This window comes from Notamacropus eugenii, chromosome 4, assembly GCF_028372415.1.
Source record: "Notamacropus eugenii isolate mMacEug1 chromosome 4, mMacEug1.pri_v2, whole genome shotgun sequence".
Lineage (NCBI taxonomy): Eukaryota > Metazoa > Chordata > Mammalia > Diprotodontia > Macropodidae > Notamacropus > Notamacropus eugenii.
The window spans coordinates 153437031-153461486 of NC_092875.1; the positions used below are offsets into that span (position 1 = coordinate 153437031).

General features: G+C 37.2%; 1 protein-coding gene and 1 pseudogene across 16 annotated transcripts in view; one reads left to right on the forward strand and one right to left on the reverse strand.

The window, feature by feature from the left end:
• Positions 1 to 24456, forward strand: part of STK3 (serine/threonine kinase 3) — a 548351-nt gene that overhangs the window by 324287 nt on the left and 199608 nt on the right. For 14 of the 16 annotated variants that reach the window (XM_072603417.1, XM_072603412.1, XM_072603415.1 and 11 more), the window contains one exon: positions 3008 to 3133. The exons of the other annotated variants lie outside the window; for them this stretch is intronic. In XM_072603417.1, coding sequence (XP_072459518.1) covers positions 3008 to 3133 — 126 coding nt within the window. The remainder of the gene's footprint in view (positions 1 to 3007; positions 3134 to 24456) is intronic. 16 annotated transcript variants of the gene reach the window in all.
• Positions 12391 to 13558, reverse strand: LOC140498721 (glutathione S-transferase theta-2 pseudogene; annotated as a pseudogene).

Below are 24456 nucleotides of genomic sequence, written 5' to 3' on the forward strand. Positions count from 1 at the left end.
TGTGCTACTGTAGAAAAAAGCATTGGACTGAGCTTTCAGTTTGAGTCTTATCCATGGCATGTGCTATTGGTGTGATTATGGATCTTTCTGAGCCTCATTTTTCTTATTTGCAAAATGGGTTAGCTACCTAATAGGATTACTGTGAGTAAAAATTTTTTTAAAATATAAACCACCTATATAAATTTGGGCTCTTATTTTTATTACTACTTACTTGAATTGTAACAAACATTTCCATTTAGCAAGCATTTAGGTGCCTAAATATATAGGCAAGATACCAATATAAGATACCAATAGTCCCTCTGCCCCTGCCAGACTGGTCTGTATAGTGTTCTTCAGCATACATCTTGTGCTTTTTACTTCTAATTTTGCATATGTTGTTAGCTTTTCTGAATCATCTTTATTCTGCCTCTTCATAAGTTTATTCTTCATGGCGTGGTTCAGCATCTCTCTTAGCCTTTCTGGCCAAAAATCAACAGATTTTCTCACTTCATATTACAATTCTAACATTCTTGATTGTGTGAACTATGATTTTATACACACACACACACACACAGTACTTTAAAGGTTTGTCAAGTGTTTTATACATGTTATATAACCATTACTGCAACCTTGTGAACTAGGTATTAATACTGTCTCAGTTTTACAGACTCAGAAACTATAGCTCAGAGAGGGTAAAAAGTCATCCAAATAGGCATTTCAGAGTCTCTCCTGAACTCCAAACCCTTTACTTTGCTTATGTACCTATGTTTTGTTTTTCTAGCTTATTTGTAACTTTCTAAAGGAAAAGAAACATTTGCTATTTTTACACAAACACGCACACATGCAGTGTGTGTGTGTGTGTGTATCCCCCATAGAATCAGCTATGGTGCTTTATAGAAAATGGATTTAGCTTACTAAATGTTTTTTGAGCAAACTGATATAGAGGAGAGAACTCTTCAGATATTTTATATCATCCTGAATATAGTGGAATCACTTCATCACACATGAGTTTGGTTCTTGAGAACTTTGTCAGTTCAGAAAAAAAAACTCTGGTAGGTTTTGCAAAGCTAGAAAAGTCTTAAATGCAGGCCAACGACAGACTCTTATCTGTTGCTTGAGAACCTGGCTGGTTAAGTACAGAAAGGTCTGCCATCCAGAGGTTGACCACCAGGTGATAACTCTTTGTGGCCATCATGACTAATGAAACATGACGTCCATGGACTGCTGTTTCCCACCTCTGTTTCTGTGGTAACATTGGCAGAGGATGAAGGATGTTGCTAGAATCGTGTAACGTTTAGCTCATGTACAAGCATTTATTTTGTTTCATGTATGAGTATTCATCTTGTTTTTATTTATGATATACTTTGTTTTGACATAACAGATACTACCCGACAGACACCCAGACAGACCACTTACAGAGTACATCCCCAGAAGCTTATTGATTGTTAACAGACACACGTTTCCTTTAACTTTGACAATATAGTGTTAACATTGACTGTTGTGTTTAACCAGAGTTGTGTTGTCTCTTCATGTTAGCTTTCTTTACATAGTTATTGTGGTTTGGATATTGCACAGATATCATGTTAAGTGGCTGGCCAACTGAATGTGTGTAGCTTTTGTCCAACAACCAGTGAGTTGGTTCTTTTGGGGAGAAACATGATATCATCTGGTCAGTTCAGCAATCAAGTATCTTCTACATACCAGTCACTATTCTATGCACTGGGGTTACAAGGGACAAAACTGGAACAGTTCACACCTTTGAGGAGTGATGGGAAGAGCATTGAATTTCAAATCTGAGGATCTGCCAATTCTGTTGTGTTACTGGTGTGACTTTCAGCAAATTACTTCACCTTTCTGGGCTTCATTTTCCTCATCTGTGTAATGAAGGGGTGTGCTAGATGCCTTTCAACTTAAAATTTATGATTTTATAATTCTATGACTAATGATATCACTATGTATAAAATGTAGCTCCTCTTCATTACCACTTTACTGAAAAGGCATTACAAGTGGCTTTTTCTCATTCCTCATCTGTCATAATAATGCACTATTGAATATGTTCTTTGAGCATTCATACTCTTTTCTATATTCTTTGAAAATATTTTCATGTTTGAGAGGATTTTAATATTGTAGTTAATTCTTTAAGCAGTATCTTAAAAGGGTTTTGTTGATATGTATTATAGCAAATGTTTCTTCATATGTAAGCATAAAAATAAAATTTCAAAGCTAGATTATTCACCTCCCCTTCCCCAAAGCTCTACTGCTTTCCCACACCACCATTAAAATTGTATGCTCTCTCCTGAGGGACTTGTACTGTTTTTCAGAGGCATGGGATACACATGCCCTAATTACTCTACAACCAGTTTAGTAGGTCATAGCATAGTAAGGTACACATACAACATATATCCTGTTTATGTGAGCTATGAAAAGAAATAAAATTGTTGTACATGGTTTAGAAATAAGGACAGTGTTTGTTTGCTATAAGAAACAGTTGTTTCTTTTTTGACTGTTTCACATTTCACTGTTGGAGATGATTAAATTACTCAAGACATAGTAAAACACAAATCTGCTGAAAGAGGCAGCAAAAATGGTTGCTCTTCTTTTGACTACTAATTTGTGCTGTCAGTTTGTTAAGATTAATTAAATACTGTAACTGAATATTAGAATGGGTTTATTTTTATATGTCATACAATCACTACTCTGTTTTATTTACTACCTGATGCCCACTTCCTTTGGACAATTATACCCTTAAATATAATGCAATTGTAAGTTACATGGTTGTGTTTTTCTGTATTTTGATGTTTTTTTTTAAATATACAAACACAAAAGCAAAATCTTTAGTTCTAGAGTAGCTGAAAGATTATCTGTTCTGTTAATCTATGCTTTTAATTATTTTTCTACAAGAAAACCAAAAAATGTTTACAGTTGAAGTGTATGATCCTGATTGACATTCGCATCGTCTTTTTAACATCTGTTAGATGAAATGAAGAGAAATCTGTTGTATTTATGCTATATAATTTTACCTTCCTAGCATCCTTTTATCAAGAATGCCAAAGCAGTATCAATTTTAAGAGACCTCATCACGGAAGCTATGGAAATAAAGGCCAAAAGACATGAAGAACAGCAACGAGAACTGGAAGAAGAAGAAGAAAATTCGGTTTGTGATTATCTAATTTTTTTTTATAAATGTTGATTTTACTAAACAGGGACCTTTCCTATTTGCAGTATGATTCAGCTTACCAGAACTGGTCTAAGCACAATATTTCTGGAGATGCCTAAAACAGTTTCCATCTGTATCCAAATTATTACTTGACATGTTTTATGGTAATGTCAACTTAAAAGACTTATATGTACACACACTCACACACACATATGTATGTTACTATGATATAAACTGATAATTGAATGTACTCTGAATATTGAAATTTAGCACTCTTCCATACTCATAGTATTATAGATTATATCAAATGTATTAGTTGCTAATGATGTTAATGCATGAAGATAGCAGTGTTCTCAGAGATAGAATATAACTTTATAACATAACTGCCAGCAATTTAGACTATATCTGTGATCTGGATTATTAGCATCCTTTATTTTTGGCTTAAGTGCCTACTGTCTGTTCCATATTTTAATTTCATTAATCACTCATTCATCGCTTTTAACTTGACTATATTGTTCAGTCATTTCAGTCATATCTCACTCTTTGTGATGCCATTTAGGGTTTTCTTTTTTCTTATTTTTTAATTAATTTATTTGTTTTCAGTTTTCTACAATCACTTCCATATATCTTAGTTTTTTTTCCCCTCCATTCCCCTCCCTCCTTGAGATGATGTGAAATCTTATATAGGTTCTACACATACGTTCTTATTAAATACATTTTCACTTTTGTCATCTTGCATAGAAGAATTAAAATGAATGGAAGAAACCATGAAAACAAAACATAACATAACACAAGAGAAAATGTTCTGCTTCATTCTGTGATCCAATTCCATAGTTCTTTCTCTGGATGTGGAAGGCATTTTGCCTCCAGAGTCTGTTGGGAATTTTTTAGGACCTTGCATTGCTATGAAGGTCTAAGTCTACCAGAAAAATTACTCACACACTGTGGTTTTTGCTGTGTACAAAGTTCTCCAGGTTCTCCTCCCTTCACTCAGCATCCTTTCAGGCCTTTCTGAAGTCTTCCTGTTCATCATTTCTTATAGCACAATAGTATTCCATTACATTCATATACCGCAACTTGTTCAGCCATTCCCCAATTGATGGGCACCCCCTCGATTTCCAGTTCTTGGCTACTACAAAGAAAGCTGCTATAAATATTTTTGTACATGTCGGACCTTTTCCCATTTTTATGATCTATTTGGGATATGGTCCTAGAAGCGATATTGCTGGCTCAAAGGGTATGTAATTTTTTTGTAGCCCTTTGGGCATAGTTCCAAATTGCTTTCCAGAATGGTTGGACCAGCTCACAGCTCCATCAACAATGAATTAGTGTTCCAACTCTCCCACATCTTCTCCAACATTTATCATCTTCTTGTTTTGTCATGTTAGCCAATCTAATAGGTGTGATGTGGTATCTCAGAGTTGTTTTGATTTGCATCTTTTTAATCAATAGTGATTTAGAGCATTTTTTTCATGACTATAGATAGGTTTAATTTCTTCCTCTGAAAACTGTGTGTTCATATCCTTTGACCAATCATTAACTGGAGAATGATTGTATTCTTTTTTTTTTATTAATTTATTTAACTTTTAACATTCATTTTCACAAAATTTTGGGTTCCACATTTTCTCCCCTTTTGTCCCCTCCCCCCATCCCAAAACACTGAGCGTTCTAATTGCCCCTGTCTGCCAATCTGCCCTCCCTCCCTCCCCACCCCTTCCCTTTGGAAGGCAAACAATTCAATATAGGCCAGATCTGTGTAGTTTTGCAAATGACTTCCACAATAGTAGTGTTGTGTAAGAACTAATTATATTTCCCTCCATCCTATCCTGTCCCCCATTACTTCTGTTCTCTCTTTTGATCCTGACCCTCCCCATGAGTGTTGACCTCAAATTGCTCCCTCCTCCCTGTGCTCTCCCTTCCATCATCCCCCCCACCCTGCTTGTCCCCTTATCCCCCACTTTCCTGTATTGTAAGATAGGTTTTCATACCAAAATGACTGTGCATTTTATTCCTTCCTTTAGTGGAATGTGATGAGAGTAAACTTCATGTTTTTCTCTCACCTCCCCTCTTTTTCCCTTCACTAAAAAGTCTTTTGCTTGCCTCTTTTATGAGCGATAATTTGCCCCATTCCAGAATGATTGTATTCTTGTACATTTGACTCAGTTCTCTATATATTTTACAAATGAGACCTTTATCACAGACACTAATTGCAAAAATTCTTTCCCAGTTTTCTGTTTCCCTCCTAATCTTGGTTACATTGGATTTGTTTGTGCAAAAACTTTTCAACTTGATATAATCAAAATTATACATTTTGCACTTTATAATGGTCTCTATCTCTTGTTTAGTCAAAAATTTTTCCATTCTCCATAAATCTGACAAGTACACTATTCCTTACTCCCCTGATTTGTTTATAGTATCAATCTTTATACCTAGATCATGGATCCATTTGGACTTTTTTTTGTGTACGGTGTCAGTTTCCACCACACTGTTATCCAGTTTTCCTAGCAGTTTTTATCAAACAGTGAGTTCTTATCCATTTGAGATTTTCTTGACAAAGATACTGGTGTGGTTTGCCTTTTCCTTCTCCAGTTCATTTTATAGATGAGGAAACTGAGGCAAACAAGTTAAATGACCTATCTGAGGTCACACAGCTAGTATCTGAAACTGGCTTTGAACTCAGGTCTTCCTGACTACAAGCTAGACACTCTAGTCTACCCACTGTGCCATCTTGCCAGTCTTTTTGTAGTAGAAAATATTTTGTACATGAATTTGTTCTGTTTTAGCCTATTTCATTTTGGTTGACCACCCTGTGAATTCTACATGCCCCTTCCTCTTCAGCTACCCATGGAGCAGCAGTTTGGGAGTAATTTTATCTATTTTTAATACTTTCTTTGTCTAGAAGTATCAGAACTTTAAGAGTAGTGGATGTAGAGTCAGGAGACTAAAATTCAAATTGCACATTGAATACTGTGTAATGATGGACAAGATAGTTAACTTCTCAGTTTCATCATTTCTAAAATGGATATAATAGGGACAACTATGTGGCACAGTGAATAGACCACTGGCCCTGGGGTCAGGAGGTCCTGAGTTCGAATCCAGCCTCAGACACTTGAAACTTGATAGTTGTGTGACCTCGGATAAGTTACCTAACTCCAATTACTTTGCCTTCCCCCTTCCAAAAAAAAAAGCATAAAACAACAACAACAAAAATAAATGGATATAACATTTGTACTATCTATTTTACAGGATGATTATAAACCTTTAGGCACTATGTAAATGGGAATTACTATAATGATCATCCTTTTGTATATTTTGTTATCATCAGGTAATGATCAATTTGGGGTCTGTATTAAGGTGAAATTTAATATGGATCAGTGCAGAGTCATATACTTGGGTTTAAGAAGTTGATTTCACAAGTATAAGATGGAGGAGCATGGTTAGACAGAAGTTTCCCAGAAAAAAGATTTAGGAGTTTCTAATCAACCATAAACTCACTAGGATTCAGCAATATGATGTGACAACTAAAATACTATAGTAGTATTGGGCTGTATTAAGAGCAATATAGCTTCCAGAAAGAAGGCCATGATAGTCATACTGTGTTCTGTTATGATCAAACTACATTTCGTATTTTAGTAATTATACTAATACATACTAATTTTAGTATGTCTTCAGTTTTGGGTACTGTAGTTTAGAAGGATGTTGATAAATTGTATATTATTCAGAGAAGAGCTAACAGAATGCCGAAGAGCCTTGAGCATGGTTTATACAAGGATAGTTTAAAGAAATTGTGGATGTTTAACTTAGAGAAAACACCAAGGAGATATATTTTAGCTGTTTTAAAGGACTCAAAAAACTTGTATTTTGAAAATGTATTAGGTTTGTTCTATTTGGACCTAGAGGATGAAGCCATAAGTATAGAGATTGCAAAGAGGCACATATAGGCTTGGTTCAAAGATCAAATTTCTAACAATTAAAATTATGATAAATGGAATGGACTGCCTTGTGAGGTGGCAGTTTTCTCCCCCATTAAATATGTTCAAGCAAAGGTTAGATGACTGTTTATTGGATGTTATATTGCATATTCTGTAGAAACTCTCTTTCATGTAGACTCTTTGTAAAGTATCCTACTTGACAGTGATAAATTCAGCCAGATTTCATTTTATGCCTTATTTGTCAAGGCCCTTCCTCTGTGATGACATGTATCAAGGACTCTTGTATAATCTTAGCTCAGTATTCAGAGATACTGTGTGGGACAAAAGGATGCATGTTTCTCTACTATGTCAACTGCTTTTTTTGTGATCAACAAACAGTGAATTTTTATATCCTCTGTAACTTTTTAAGAATTTTGTAATTATGTGGACATGGTCAGTATAAAAAATAATTTCTTCGTTTTTCATGGGTATTCTTGATGCAAATGTACATCATTCTAAATCTTTAGATCCCTCTAAAATATGTATAATCAAGATGGATGTATAAGGCAGTAATTCTTCATAGTTTCTTGATCACAGAATCTAAGAGTTTGAAGGAACCTCTTAGAATAGGGGTGGGGAACTTGTGGCCTTAAGGTTGCATATGCCCTTCTGGGTCCTTAAGTACAGCTTTTTGACTGAATTCAAATTTTATAGAATGAATCCTTTTATTTTTATTAATACATTTTTGTTCATCTTTTATATTTTATTTTTAAAATGAACATATTTAAAATACCAAAGAATAAAATAAGTTTCAGTGAAATAATTCTCCCAGATTGACTAGCTTAATTAGGACATTATTATGCCATAATGCCTAAATTGATGGCTGCTACACTCATCATTTAGTTCTAACTTCCCCTTCCTGACTGGTGCCACTACTACACAAGGCTGGTTGGTGAGAGTTTATGGTGGTAGTATACTCCAGTCTATCAGCTTTTGACAATGGTGTACACTGTGTTTCTGTTTGAAGTGAAATTTGTGAATAGTTGCACAGCTTGATAATATTTTTTAATTCTGCCAGCTTAATAGACTATCATATCAAAGAAGATCAAAAGAACAGTGAAGGAAAAAAAATGAGGATTGGAATTGCAATATTATCTTGTTTCTGCAAAAGATAAGATGCTTTATTTGCTTTGTGATACTGCAATATCAACATTAAAGAAATTCAGTGCTCATCAGCATTATAACACTCATAAGGGCCACAAATATTTTAAATTAGAGGGAGAGGGGTGAAAAGTTATATTGCAGAAATTAAAAGATGAAAAGCAAAAGCAAAGATAGTTCTTTCAAGCAGAAACAAAACCTGGAAATAATGCCAGTGAAGCAACTTAAAAAGTAGCTCTATATACTTGGGAAAAAAGGGAAGCCATTTAAATGAGGTATTAATTGTGGGGACAGAGTCAAGATGGCAGAGTAACAGCACAGACTTTCTAGAGTGCTGCCCCCAAGCCTAGCCAAATATCTGTGAAAAAATGTCTCTAAACAAATTCTGGAGCTGTAGAACTCACAGAATGATGGAGTAAAACCAATCTCCAGCCCAAGAGGGCCTGGAAGGTTGCCTGGAAGTGGCGTGCCACGATCGGGGCAGGGCACAGTTCAGCATGGGCCACACCAGCAAAGACGGGACTTGAGTAGGCCTCAGGGAACTTAATCTTGGGCACCTGTGGTGGTTTCCAGACTGCACAACCCCAAAATGCTGAGGACAGATTGGAAGGTCAGTGGAAAAAGCTTGTGGGACTAGTGTGGTAAAGTGGAATGGTCTGGGCCCAGCCCCCGAGCAGTGTAGGGGGAATGGGGCAGAGGAACCTGCAGCAGCCACAGTAGCAGGTGGGGCAGCAGTAATGACTGTTTCTGGAGCTCTAGGCCCACAGATTGTAGGGGAATTGAGCTGCTGACATATACTCCCCACCCCCACTGGAAGCAGAGCTCTACCTTGACATAGAGCTCAAAAGTAAAGTAAATGGCTGGGGAAATAAGCAAAAACCAGAAAAAGAATCAAGACTATAGAATCTTACTTTGGTGACAAGGAAGACCAAAACATGCAAACAGAAGACAACAAAGTCAAAGGTCATCCATCCAAAGCCTTCAAGAAAGATATGAATTGGTCTCAGGCCATGGAAGAACTCAAAAAGAATTTTCAAAATCAAGTAAGAGAAGTACAGCAAAAATTGGGAAAAGAAATGACAGTAGTGATATAAAAAAATTATGAAAAATGAGTCAACTTCTTGCTAAAGGAGACCCCCCAAAATGCTGTAAATGCTGTAAATAAAATAACATTGTAAAAAACAGACTAACCTAAATGACAAAAGAGATCCAAAAAGCCAATGAAGAGAAGAATAGTCTAAAAAGGAAAATTGACCAGATGGAAAAGGAGGTTCAAAAGCTCACTGAAGAAAATAATTCTTTAAAGATTAGAATGGAGCAGATGGAAGCTAATGATTTTAGGAAAAATCAAGAAATTACAAAATAAAATCAAAGGAATGAAAAAATAGCAGACGTTGTGAAATGTCTCATTGGAAAAACAACTGACCTGAAAAATAGATCCATGAAAGACAATTTTAAAATTATGGGACTACCTGAAAGCTGTGATTAAAAAAAGAGCCTAGACATCATCTTTCAAGAAATTATCCAGGAAAACTGCCTTGATATACTAGAACCAGAGGGTAAAATAAATATTGAAAGAATCCACCAGTCACCTGCTGAAAGAGATGCCAAAAGGAAAACTCCTAGGAATATTGTAGCCAAATTCCAGAGCCCCCAGGTCAAGGAGAAAATATTGCAAGCAGCCAGAAAGAAACAATTTGAGTATTGTGGCAATATAATCAGAATAATGCAAGATCTACCAGCTTCTACATTAAGGGATCACAGGGCTTGGAACAGGATATTCCAGAGGTCAAAGGAGCTCAGATTAAATCCAAGAATCACCTATCCAGCAAAACTGAGTATAGTACTTCAGGGGAAAAAAATGACCATTCAGTGAAATGAATTTTCTAGAATTTTCTAGCATTCTTGATGAAAAGACCAGAGCTGAATAGAAAATTTGACTTTCAAACAGAAGAATCAAGAGAAGCATGAAAAGGTAAACAGGAAAGATAAATCATAAGGGACTTACTAAAGCTGAACTATTTACATTCCTACATGGAAAGATAATATTTGTAACTCTTGAGATTTTTCTCAATAACAGGGTAATTGGAGGGATTATATACATATAGACAGAGGGCAAGGGGTGAGTTGAATAGGTAGGGATGGTATCAAAAAAAATTAAGGGGTGAGAGAGAAATATATTGGGAGGAGAAAGGGAAACACAGAATGGGGCAAATCATCTCATATAAAAGAGGCAAGAAAAAGCTTTTTCAATGAAGGGGAAGAGGGGAAGGTGATAGCGAAAGAGTGAACCTTACTCTCATCACATTTGGCTTAAGGAGGGAATAACATGCACACTCAGTTTGGTATGAAAATCTATCTTACACTACAGGGAAGCAGGGGAAGAGGAGAAGTGGGGGCTGGGGGAATAATAGAAGGGAGAGCAAATGGGAGGAGTGGTTAATTAGAAGTAAACGCTTTTGAGGAGGGATAGGGTCAAAAGAAAGAATAGAATAAATGGGGGACAGGGTAGGATAGAGGGAAATATAGTTAAGTTTTTCACATTATGACTATTTTGGAAGTGTTTTGCATAACTACACATGTATGACCTGTATTGAATTGTTTGCCTTCTCAGTGGGGATAGGTGGGGAGGGAGGAAGGGATCTCAGAGTTTTAAAAATGAATGTTAAAAATTGTTTTTACATGCAACTGGGAAATAAGATGTACAGGCAAGGGGGTATAGAAATCTATCTTGTCCTTCAAGAAAATAGCAGGGAAGAGTATAAGAGAAGGGAGGGATATGACAGAAGGGAGGGCAGATTGGGGGGGAGTGGTAATCAGAATGCATGTTGTCTTGGTGTAGACAGAGGGGAGAGATGGGGAGAAAATTTGGAGCTCAAAATCTTGTGGACGTGAATTTTGATTAAAAATAAAATAAAAATTCAGTCAGCTTTTGTATGAGCAATGGACCCCCTACCTTGTAAATCTCAGCTCAAATAGAATCAGCACCAGGTGCTTTGCCACATGAAAGGAGCCTAATGGCATTCAAAACCTCTTCTTTAGTTGGAGTTTTACCTGGAGAGGGACTGACTTCAACCTGAGATAAATGGACAGTGGCCTCAACATTGATTGATGATGGTCTGTTGAGAACACTATGGAAGTTTTCTGCTCATCTCTCTAGGATCATGTCCTTATCATTAATCAGTGTGGCTCCACTCGCACTGACTAGTTGTGACGCACCATTGGTTTTTGAACCCTAAATGCATATTTCTCTGCCTCCTCTGCCACCCTGGGACTAGGCCACTCTACTCTCTCACAGAGGTCCTCACCTTCCAATTTGTGCTTGGTATTTTAGAGTCACTAAGTCTGGAAATCACCCCAGGGGCTAGTGATTCAGTCTCCCGGAGGCATGTTTGGTTTTGGTCTGTGCCAGCTCAGCCCATGCTGGACTGTGCTCTGCCCCTAGTGAGTTAGATGCTTCCTGTCAACCTTCCAGGATATCTTGGTCTGGAAATTTTCTTCACTCCGTCATTCTGTGGGTTCTGCAGCTCTAGAATTTGTTTAGAGTTATTTTTTACAGATATTTAGTTGGGTTTGGGTGAGAAGGGAGAGCTCTGGCAAGTCCCTGCCATCTTGGCTCTGCTCTCCATTTTGGGCACTCTTGCAAACAAAATAGGGGGATTGCTATCTTCAATAATTATCAAGATAAATATTGTGAAGTTGAACTGAATTTGGTAAATTTATTGAATGTATATACAGGTGTTGTGCCTTTCATGACAGGAAAACATGAAAGGTTTATTACACAGATAAAAAGAAGTAACAGATCCAAACGCCTTCATATCTTTTCATTGTATCTTGCATTAGCAAAATGTCTGTGCTAAAACTATTTTAAGTGACACTTTGCAACAAGTTATAAGTATTGTTATCTATATTTGTGCAAATGCAACATAGTATTGTCAGTTTCATAACATGGTGAAGTTGAATGATGAGGTTGTCAGTATGGATTTTAGTCAGTGTGGATTTCTTGTATCGTTCTAAAGTGCATTGACTATAGCAGGGACAGGTGTTAGCCAAAATTTTATCTCTGTGAGAACAGATAGTTAAATTTTATGAAGAATAAAATCAGCATGTGAGAGAATATTGAGAAAGTTTTCATTTTTTGAAATTAGAACATAGTAGTTAGATTTTTACAAAATAATGTACTTTTTTTTTTTGAATGAAAAAGCATTTATTCAGTTCTTATTATACATCAATCACTATGCCAAATGCTTGGCATACAAAAATAAGCAAAAAGACCATCCGAGCCATCAAAGAGCTCTTACATTTTATGGGGGGAGAGGGGAAGGAGACAACATAAAGGGGAACAAGGTCATCAGAAGGGGGTGGAGGACGTGGGCATATAGTTTGGAAATAGAATGGAGCACTGGAGAAAGTTCTTCTGTCAGTCTGTTGTCTGAGGGCCAAGGTCCAGGATGTGGGGTGAGGAGCAGGAGGAAGAGGAAGGAGGATCATTGTTTGGAAATATCTTGTATTAGGAGATCTTTGAAATACGTAACATCATCCAATCCTTAAGGGACGAGGGGATGTCCTTCAAAGTCGTGGGCTCTGCACAGAGTTTACGGAGGGCTTCCCAGGTCTCTTGGCATAGCTTCTCCCCCAAGATGGCCTCCACCCGCCCACGCCAAGCTGCCATCTTGGGCCGTCCCTTGAAGACATCAAAACCAGCATAGAAGGGCTGCATCAGTTCCTCCAGTGCCATCAGATCAGCCACAGAGATCTGGTCACCAGTGAGGAAGGGCTTGTCCTGCAGGAAACTCTGCTCCAGATGTTGTAGGAGTTTTGTTATGAAGGCTCTGTTCTTGTCCACTTTCTCCTTGGGGACATGGACATCAATGAGAGGGCCCAGCACCTGAATCCATAGCACTGTGCCAAGAGTGCCTCGAATGGAATCACCATGCCAGTACAGGTATTCTTCAACCCGTGCCCGGGCCTGCAGGTCTGTAGGAAACCAGTGATCTGGGGTCTTATATTTCTGACTCAGGTAGTGCAGGATGGCCACACTTTCTGCCAAGGTGAAATCTCCATCTTTCATGGCCAGCAGTCTCTTCAGTCTGTTCACTTTGGCAAAATCATCAGTCAAGTGCTGCCCCTGGAACAGCTCCACGGTTTGCAACTCGAAGGGGATGCGATTAACCTTGGCGAAGAAGTAGAGGACGCGGCTGGAGGGGATCCGAAGGGTCCTAGTCCAGTAATAATGTGCATTTTTAAGTATATCTAACTGAAATTTTTTAAACAGTATTTGATTACAGCTAAATATTAATGTGACCTTCCAAAGTGAAAAGGTTCCCCACCCCTGTTTAGTCCAACTCATTACTAAAAAAAGATCTCTACGGTATAACATGACAATCCAGTCTTTGTTTAAAGACTGGTGGGGGAAGCCTTTTCAAACTTTTCTTATGGCCAACTTTAATTATTAGGACGCTCTTCTTTGTTCCTAGCCCAATTTTTTTTCTTTGCAATTTCCCCTAATTGCTGCTACTTTTGCCTTCTGGGAGGGATCAAGGAGAAACAGATTTGGGAGAGAAGCAACTAGGTTTACTCTAGGTTGGAGCCATATTGTGGTAGGCCTTGAATATCAGGGCCAGGAATTTAACATTTATGTCTCAGGAAATTTGTAATCACTGAAGATCCTGAAGTTGTGGAAGAACTTGATAATGGCAATGTATTAAGCAGTTTTCTTGTAGTGTAAAATCAATGTGAAATGGTAATGAATTGAATCATGGGATCATTGATCCAATTTCGTTTTAGGGGCAGAACCTTTAGGAGGTAATTAAAATAGTAACGGTGAGAAGATGCAAAGTTCTGAACTAGGATGGCTGTAAACTGTATGCTGAATAAAAGAAATTGGACATGAGAGAAATTGAAGAGGTATAATCAATAAAATTTGGTAATTAATGGGACATATGGAGCAATGTGTAAGGATGATAGTCAAAGTTGTAAGCCAGGATGACAGGGGGAATAGTAATGCTGTTTACAAAGGTGTCTTAGTTAGATATCACAAAGTAAGAATATTATAAGGTAAGAAGATATAAGAATCAAAGATAATTCCAAAGTTCAGATATGAAACACTGAGTGAATGGTGATGTCATTGATAAAAATAGTAGACCAAGAAAGAGAATCAGAGTTTGGGTGTGATGTGGATGGAATGGGAAGGTTGGGAAGGATTATATACTTTTTTGGGGACATGTCAAGTTTGTGTGGTGCTTCAGTGCATGAAGATATTGAGGAGTAAGGAAAGAAGAATGTAGGGAGCAAGGAAGGAAGGAAGCAAAGACTTTTTGCAATTCTGTTAGCAAAAATATCAAAGACTTTTTAAAGAAGCTACATTTGTTCTATTCTGTACCAGATCTTTAAAGTGAAAAGATATGTACTGGTTTGCATATCTATGAGCATTTTCTTCTTTGATCAGAAACTGATTTGGGAAGCCTAAGGATGGAAGAAAAGAACTATATAATTTCTGAACAGCATTCCTTTGTACCAGAATTGTGTTTCTGTAATAGAGAATCCCCATTTGTTTCTTGTTTCCAAATAATACTAGAGCTGAACTTTTAGGCTGAAAACATTACTGATGCAGTAATTTGTTAGTTTTTTTGTTCATTTTTGGAGTTAACTTTTCACTGGATTATTTTTAGAATTCTCTCTCTTTTGTATCTTTGATATGAAAAATATCTTTAGTACGATGAAGCCTAAATAAAAGAAAATTCACTTGTCATAATTCTGTCTACCCTACCTTAGGTGCATATTGGTGATGTAAGTTCTAATCCAGTATATGCTGATGGTAGTGGAAGTTTCTTCAGCAAACTCACATGTGGGTAATGCAGCTTTTCTTTGAAATCACATGTAAATTATATGTAAATATACAAATTTATTGCTTCTTTTATGTCTTTCATATGAAATAACCCACTTAAAGGGTAATTACATAAACATAGCTCTGTAAAGTTAACATGTAGTACATTTCAGAGGAGGATAATACAAAAACTGGCTCCAGAGATTGGCATGGCATTGAGGATGGTACCTGAGAAGAGAAAAGACGTTTTCCAGAATAGTTCTTTGATTCCATAATCTCCTTCTCCACTGTGTAACATCATCAGTAAGGAAAGTATATTAAATGAAACTGATGATCCTCAGGAAAGATTAGATAATTTGTAGTTCCTAGGGTAGGGAATATGAATGGAGAAGGTATACCATCACTTTCAGTGTCAAAATACAACATAGGAGATGCTCCATTAAAATTGGACACCTAAGCAATGGATGACAATCTTCATCATTGGATGTGTCCTTGGGACACTCATTTTTAATGTCTTTTTTTGCCTAATACAGATACCTCAAAGTATACCTTTAAACTTCATAGTACATGCCCTCAGATGACTTATATTTTAAAATAGATGTAGTAAGTAGACAGATTGTAATGTTTCTATCAATTTTGTTCTCAAAGGACATGTCATGTTGCCCTATGTGTTTAGACAGATGTGAAATTAAAATTCCCAAACTGTTTCCCCCCAGCTGCAGTTTGCTCTCTGCCTTTTCAGGCTTGGCATGGGGGAAGTTTAAAGGTATGTGCTCAGCTGGGAGTTCCAAGAAGGTAAATATAGGAATGAATGATGAGCAGAGGTGGGAAGGAGAGATGATGGAATCACAAGATAATAGATCTGGAGCAATGACATCACAGGAGCCCTTTTTTATAATCAGCATAAACATTCAATCTGCTTTATTTCCTTTTGGTACAAATTTCAATATTGTTGGCAAAGAAGCCCCAAAATTAGAATAGTCGATATTAGAGGAATTGTGAGAAGATAGGCACTCTAGAGGATTGTTGATGGAGCTGTGAATCAGCATAACAGTCTTGGAAATCAATTTGGAATTATGGAAATACAACAACTAAAAATGTCCGTATCTGTGACTTAGAGATGCCACTAATGGGCTTATGATGCCAAGAGGTCATTGATAAGAATAAAACCCTCTTATGTACTAGAATAATTGTACTTTTTGTGGTAACAGAAAACTTGAAACAAAGTCAATGCCTGTCATTGGGAAATGGCTGTCAGAATTGTGGTATGTGAAAATAATGGAATATTACTATGCCATTAAAAGCAATGAATCTGATGAATATGGTGAATGAAATAAGCAGATCCAGGATAACAATAGATAAGCTATAATGTAGACCAAAAGAACCAACATAAAACAACCAAACAGGTTACAAGATGTTACAAGCTATCACTGCCAGCTCTCTTGCAGAGGAGTGGGAGATCCATGAGTGTGCAATATTGTATTCTTCTTATTTTTTTGGATGTAGTCGTAGTTTTGCTGATTTATTTTCTTTTTAAAAATATTATTTGTTAAAAGGAATGGCTCTCTGGGAGGGAGCAAGGGGGACTGGCAGAAATTTTAGAGATGTAAAAAACTGAAGAGCAATCAGGTGGCACAGTAGATAGAGCTCCAGGCCTAGAATTAGTAAGTTATATGACACTGGGAAAGTTACTTAATATTGTTTGCCTCAGTTTCCTTATCTGTAAAATGAATTAGTATTTCCTCAACAAAGAAAAAAAAGTCATATAGGGTATGGGCACAACTGAAACAACTTAACAACAGCAACAATCTTAACAGTAACTAAAAAAAAACCAAAAAGAATACTGTATTATGAGGAATAATAAAAAGTTGGAGAACGTCTGACTTAGATTTAGTTGACTGTGAGTCTAGGGGGAGGAGGAGGATGGGGCCTGGGTCCCAAATTCTCTAGTAGAGAGAACTTCTGAATGAGGGAACATCCTCTGCTGGTGCAGGTTGGGGACTTTCTCTATGACGGTTGTAGGAAGTTTTCTAAAGTCTTACTAGGAGGTTAAGTGAGAACACACAATCAGCATGTCAGAAGCAAACTTGAACCCTGGTTCATTTCACCACAACTCACTGCTTATAATGTTTATTTAAACTTCTAAAAAATTATAAATTCAATAGCTGTCAGCCAAAACAGTAAGTCAAATAAATGTGCACATGATAAAATCTTACTCCAGTATCTCAACCTTTAAAAAGGCAGAACCAAACAAAATAATAAACAACAAAGAAAAAAATAGTGTTGAGTTTTCCCCTCTAGGCCTACATAATATTCCTCCAAGTTTACTCTGTTTTCCTTCCCTACCACATATGTGCAATTCCTGTCCTGCTGATTTCACTCAGCTTCACCTCATATGTGTTCTTCCACGTTTCCTCCTGTGCTTCAAATTTATTTTTTCCTGAGGGACTTTTTAATGTTGCCTTTCATACCTCATAGGTAAAGTGTTTGTAATTTCATGAGTGTGGAGAATTTGAATGTGAAAATCTCCTCCACCAATACGGATGCAACCCTTCATGGACTTCGTGGATAAATAAGTTATATTTAAGTTATAATAGATAAGTTATAGGGCACAAAAGTCTCAATTGACAGCGTCAGGGTCACATGGCTAGTTTCAGAGGCAAGAGGGACCTAGGTTTCCACTATCCCCATGCTTCTTCTTTTATACCACATAGAAACCACAATAATGATAATAATATAACACTTTTAAGACCTTTATTTAGAGGTGTAAGTGACCTTAGGAGCTATTTATTCCAACCTCCTTTTTTACATATGAGGAAACAAAGCTCTGAAAGTAGTTATTGAGAGCACATAACACCAGTTTTGAATTTTTCAGACAAAATCAGTAACAACAGATAAAATTCCTTTGAAACAGAATTTTGTAAGATAAAATTATTTGGATCATTATTGGGGGGCAGAACCAAGATGGTGGGGTAGAAAGATGGACGTACTCTAGCTCTCCCCTCATAGCCCATAAATTACCTGTAAAAAATGACTCTAAACAAATTCTAGAGCAACAGAAACCACAAAACAACAGAGTGAAAGAGATTTCCAGCCCAAGACAGCCTGGAAAGCTGACTGGAAAGGTCTATCACACTGGGCTCAGAGCAGAGTACAGTGCAGCCTTGGCCATGCTGCACTGCACAGATAGGACTGAAGCAGGCTTCAGGGTGTGGAATCACAGGTAACAGTTGTGGTTCCCAGAATTCTCAACCCACAAATGCCAAAGACAGCTTCAAAGGTTAGTAATAAAGCTCTTTCACTTGGATGAGAGGGTTGTGCCATCTGACCCCAACCCCAGTGCGGTGCATCATACACTTTTGGAATCCTCTGCCTAAAGACCCTGGGGAAATCGAGCAACTGCTCTGGGTTTCAGTTCTGAGTGGTCCTGGGATGAGGAAGAGCTTTGGCATGGTGGAGCTGATGGTGACTGTGGAGAGGGAATCCTACTTGCAGATCCTTGGCAGATAAGAATGCTTGTGGTTGCTCTCAGACCAGAGTTCAGGCCAGGAGAGTAGTAAACTCTTCTCTATTGATTGTGCCACCTTGCAGGAACTGAGAACTTACAGATCCCTGGAGTATACCCTCCACTTGATAAAGGATTCAAAAGTCAAGTAACTGACTGGGAAAATGCCCCAGAAAGGGGAAAAAAAATAAGACTATAGGAGGTTACTTTCTTGGTGACAAGGTATTTTCTTCCATCCTTTTGAATGAGGAAGAACAAAGCATACCATCAGAGGAAGACATCAAAGTCAAGGCTTCTACATCCCAAATCTTCAAAAAAATATGCAGTGGTGTCAGGTCATGGAAGAGCTCAAAAAGGATTTTGAAAATCAAGTAAGAGACGTGGAGGAAAAACTGGAAAGAGAAATGAGAGTGATGCATTCATGAAAAACGAGTCAACAGCTTGCTAAAGGAGACCCAGAAAAATCCTGAAGAAAATAACATTTTTAAAAATAGACTCTCTCAAATGGCAAAAGAGGTCCAGAAAAACAGTAAGGATAAGAATGCTTTAAAAAGCAGAATTAGCCAAATGAGAAAGGAAGTTCATAAGCTCAATGAAGAAAATAGTTCTTTAAAAATTAGAATGGAGCAGATGGAAGCTAATAACTTTATGAGAAACCAAGAAATTATAAAACAAAACCAAAAGATTTAAAAAATAGAAGATGATGTGAAATATCTCATTGGAAAAACAACTGACCTGGAAAATAGATCCAGGAGAGAATTTAAAAATTATTGGTCTACCTGAAAACCATGATCAAAAAAAGAGCCTAGGCATCATCTTCCAAGAAATTATCAAGGAAAACTTCCCTGATATTCTAGAACCAGAGGGTAAAATAGAAATGGAAAAAATTCCTCAATCACCTCCTGAAAGAGATTCCAAAAGGAAAACTCCTAAGAATATTGTAGTCAAATTCAAGAGTTCCCAGGTGAAGGAGAAAATATAAGTAGCCAGAAAGAAGCAATTCAATTATGGTGGAAATACTATCAGGATAACGCAGGATTTAGTAGCTTCCGTATTAAGGGATCGAAAGACTTGGAATATGATATTCCAGAGGTCAAAGGAGATAGAATTAAAACCAAGAATCACCTACCCAGCAAAACTGAGCATTATACTTCAAGAGAAAAATTGGAATTTCAATGAAATGGAGGACTTCCAAGCATTCTTGTTGAAAAGACCAGAGCTGAATAGAAAATTTGACTTTCAAATACAAGAATCAAGAGAAACATGAAAAGGTAAAGAGGAAAGAAAAGCCTTAAGGGATACATTAAAGTTGAACTGTTTACACTCCTACATGGAAAGATGTTATTTGTAACTCATGAGACCTTTTTCAATATTAGGGTAGTTTGAGTGAATATATATATGTAGGTGTGTAGGGTATGTATGTATTTGTATATTATATATGTGTAAGTATGTATATGGGTGTATGTGTCTCTTCTCTCTATATATAGATATATATATATGTATATATATATATACATATATGGATAGAAGGCACAGGGTGAGCTGAATATGAAGGGAGTATATCTAAAAAAAATAAAATTTACTGTTCAATAGAATGTACTGGGAGTAAGAGAAAGGGAGAGGTAGAATGTAGCATATCATCTCACATAAAAGAGGAAAGAGCTTTTACAATGGATGGAAAGAGTGGGGGGGAGATGAAAGGAAATAAGTGAACCTTACTCTCATGGGACTTGGCTTAAGGAGAGAATAACACATACTCAACTGAATATGGAAATCTATTTTACCCTGCGGGAAGGCAAGGGGGAATGGAATAGGAGAGGGAAGATAATAGAAAGGATAGCAAATTGGGGAAAGGGATAATCAGAGGGTGGGTATAGAGGGAGGGAGAGAATATGGAACTCAAAGCGTTAGGAATGAATGTTAAAAAATGTTTTAGCATGCAACTGGAAATTAAACTGTACAGGCAATGGAGTATAGAAATCTATTTTGCCCTACAGGAAAATACAGGGCAAGGGGGATGGAGAAAGGGTGGGTAATAGAAGGGAGGATAGACTGGAGGAAAGGGTAGATGGGGTGCATGCTGTCCTAGGGTGGGGAATGGGGAGAGATGGTGAGAAAATTTTGAATTCAAATTCTTGTGGAAGTGAATGTTAAGAATTGAAAAATAAATAAACTATATATTTTAAAAAAAGATATTGCTGGGGATGGAAGCTCAATTCCAGGTGGACAGTCTCGGGCGGGTAAAGGTGGGAACTTCTAAATCTTAGAGTTCTCACGAGACCCCCCAGGAAACGACTGGGAATCGAGGTGAACCGAGCTATCTCGTGTATTTCCGCCTCTTCCCGTGAGAGACGTGATGGGAGAGAGCTCTCCCCGCCCTCAAGATTGTCCCAGATCTGGGCACACCTAACAGGCACGGTATTCAGATGCAAACTATGCAACTGGAGAGCTTAAGTAGGATCAGGAAAGCCTGAAAGCTCTCTTGGGCGGAGGCGCGTGGAGCGGACAGGACACAAGGCTCCGCTTTTCCTCTCTCCTCTCTCCCCTCCCCCTCTCTCCCCACTTATACTTCTACTTCCAATCTCTTATTGTAAGATCTTTGCCTCCTTGGGAGATTTTTTGCTCCCTCCTAAGGAAGAATTTCCCTGCACTTGTAACTAGACCCTGAAATAAAGCTCAACCCTTGTTCGACTCTGGAACGTCCTTTCTCTCATACGAGCATCCAGTTTGGCCAACCGAAGACCTCCGATAGAGGTAAGGGAAGACTCGGGTAGCCCTCAGGCCTCTAGGCCTGGCAAGATATAATGTATATTCTGGGAGATATCCCACAGGAAAAAAAATTTTCACTTCCTTGCTACACTAGGTTTCTGGTTTCATCCTATGTATTAGTCCTTAGTTATATCAAAGTACTGAATAACGTCTTGTCATTATGTTCTCTGTGCTGATGCAGATTATAGTGTTTTTATTCTCTATTCGAGAGTCTTCATGAATTGTTGTGGCCAGAAATATTTTTCACTTGCTGGCCAAACTTTTGGTCCTTGAATGATAGAAAGCATTCTGTTCTAGGCCTATACTCCAAACCTTTTCAGTTTGGCTCCTGCCAAACTTTATTTCATATCACACTCCTTCTTAAAGTCTGTGTTCAGGAAATTGAACCACCATACTCTCTCCAAAAATTATACTCTCTTTCTTGCCTCCATGCCTTTTCCAAAGCCTTTCCAGTGCCCAGAATATACTCTGTCCTTGTCTCTACCTCTTAGAATCATGTTCTTTCTTCAGGGTTCAACTTAGGTTCCCCTTTTCTATGAAGACTTTCTGGAATCCCCCAGGTGTTATTGCTCTATTGCTCCTAAATTTTTATTTTGCCTTTCCTATGTGCGTATGTGCCTTTTCTATATGTTGATTCCTCAGTAGAATATAATATTATTCAAGGAAGGAATTTTTTTTGTCCTTTTGCTCCTAGTCCCTTGTACATTGAAGGCACACAATAATTGTTTGTTGAATTGTTTTGAATGACCAAAGATTTCATTCTGCTAGTATTTAGTTTTTAGGAACCTAGCATCACTTCTGTACTCCAGTAAGATATTAGAATAGGATTTTGTAATATAAAAAATGTACTGGCTAAATGTATTCTATGCAAGGAGAGGAAAGCTGAACTGAATGTAAAAACTTTACACTTTATTTTTGGTCCTACCATAGAATAACAACCCCTACATCTCTCTCCACCTCTCACTTTTTAACAACTCAAATAAAAGGTATTAAAAACTCCCTACCTAAACCACACATTTAAAGATCTAGAAATTTAAGTGAGGATTACATTCACTATATTACCTTTACTCTAGAGAATCTTGGCATCAGCTTGCTTTATCTCTGGATCCTATAGAGTGAGAATGAGATTTTAGTAATGTATTCATTTTAACAAAATTCCATGACAGTAAAACAATTTGTACATCGATTGGAGTTTGTTGTGAGTAGATTTTACTTTTATTTATTGATGACTTTTCAGCTCAGAAAATATTGTTACAAACAAGCTTCATAGACTCATAAATTTATAACTGTAAAGGACCTTAGAAGTAAACAAATTCAGCCCCCTTCATTTTACATAGGAGAAAACTGAAAACTGAGGTCCAGAGGGGTTAAGTGTTTGGCTTGCAATAGATCACATGAAGGAGCAAGTAAGTACCTGAGCAGGATTCAAATCCAGTGACTCTGACTCCAAATTCTTTGTACTACACAACATTTATACAAATATATTCCTTTAAAATCCGTTATAGGTATCACATTTATTTTTAATGACAAAATACAATAATGCACTGGGGAAAAATATGTTTTATAGCTTTGGGGGGGGATATATGTTAGAAGAGAGACTAAAGTTCATTGGAAAATCTTTCTTGTAGAACTTTAAAAAAACAAATAACTAAACTTCCATTCATAGTTTGCATACAATCCAGGTAACTTTCACCACAGGTTTATAATCTTAATCTATGAATTAGAGAAGCATGTTAATATAATCTGCTTTTGCTGTGCTACTACTACAGCACTTCTATCCAGTACTTCTTGTTAATTGTTACAAGGAACATGTTTTGCTTAAAAGCAAAGTTCATTCTTTAGTTACCAGAATATTTTACCTTAGTGATGGTATCTGAGGTTAGGTAGGAGAATATTAGAGCACTAAGAATACTTCTTATTTTAAATAAACAGTAAGCCATTTTCACCTTTTATAGGGGAAAGATAGTTTGGTATTGGAGTAAGGTACAGGAAAGTAATGATTAAGAGATTGTTGTCCATAAATTTGGAGTAAAAAGTAATTTTTAAAACGTGCTGTGAAAAAAGCTATTTAAATTCAGTTCAGCCAACATTAAACACTTAATATGGGCAAGATATGGTGATAGGTATTGGGTATATATATATTGGGTATATATATAAAAATAAAACACAATTTACCCTCAAGGAATTTGGCCTCTACATGGGCCTACAGGTAGGAGAGGGATACAGCATATAAACAGATAAATAAATTCCAAGAAATTTTAGGGGGGTGAGTGTACTAACAGCTAGGTGAAGATCAAGGTAAAGATCATGAAATGCATCAGGTTAGGGTAATAGTGGTACCTGAGCTGAGCCTGGTAAGGCTAGGGATTCTAAGGGGAAAAGGAGAGGAAGCAGTGCTTTACACAGGTGTGGCGGATAGCCTTGTTTAGTTACAAAGATGAAAACTGGCCTATTCAGTTCAGGCAGCAATTAACTTGCCAATGTGGCTGGAAAATACAATGTCCAAAGGTAAGTAATATGGAATAAAAAAAGGTAGAGGAGAGCCAGAGTGAAGGGTTTTAAATGTCAGACTAAAGAGTTTGTATTTAGTTGTTAGAGGAGCCTAATGGAGATTTTGAAATAGGAGGTTTACATTGTGAGATCTGTGTTTTAGTAATATCAACACAGCAGCTATGTGGAGGATGGATTGAAGAAGGAAAGATTCTGAAAGCAGAGAGATTAGTTAGGAGGTTATGGCAGTCGGTTAGATGAGAGGTGTTAAGAGTTTTACCTAGAATAATGAGATGTTGTGGAGTTAGAATCAATAAGATTTAGTAATTGATTGGATACAAAATATGAAGGAGAATGAAGAATGGAGGATGACTGCAAGGTTGCATATCTAAATGACTATAGTTGTGTCCTCAACAGAAATAAATAGGGAAGCTTGGAAGAGGCAAAAACTTGAAGGAAAATATGAATTCCATTTTGGACACGTTGAGTTTGATATGTCAGTATCGGTCCAAATCTGTTTGGGGATGTCCAACAGGCAGTTGGCAACGGAATACTGGAGTCTGAGGGAATATATTAGGCTGAATATATTGATTTGGAAGTCATTTGCATAGTAATGATAAATCCATGGGATCTCTAGAATCCCTAAGTGAAAGAGGGT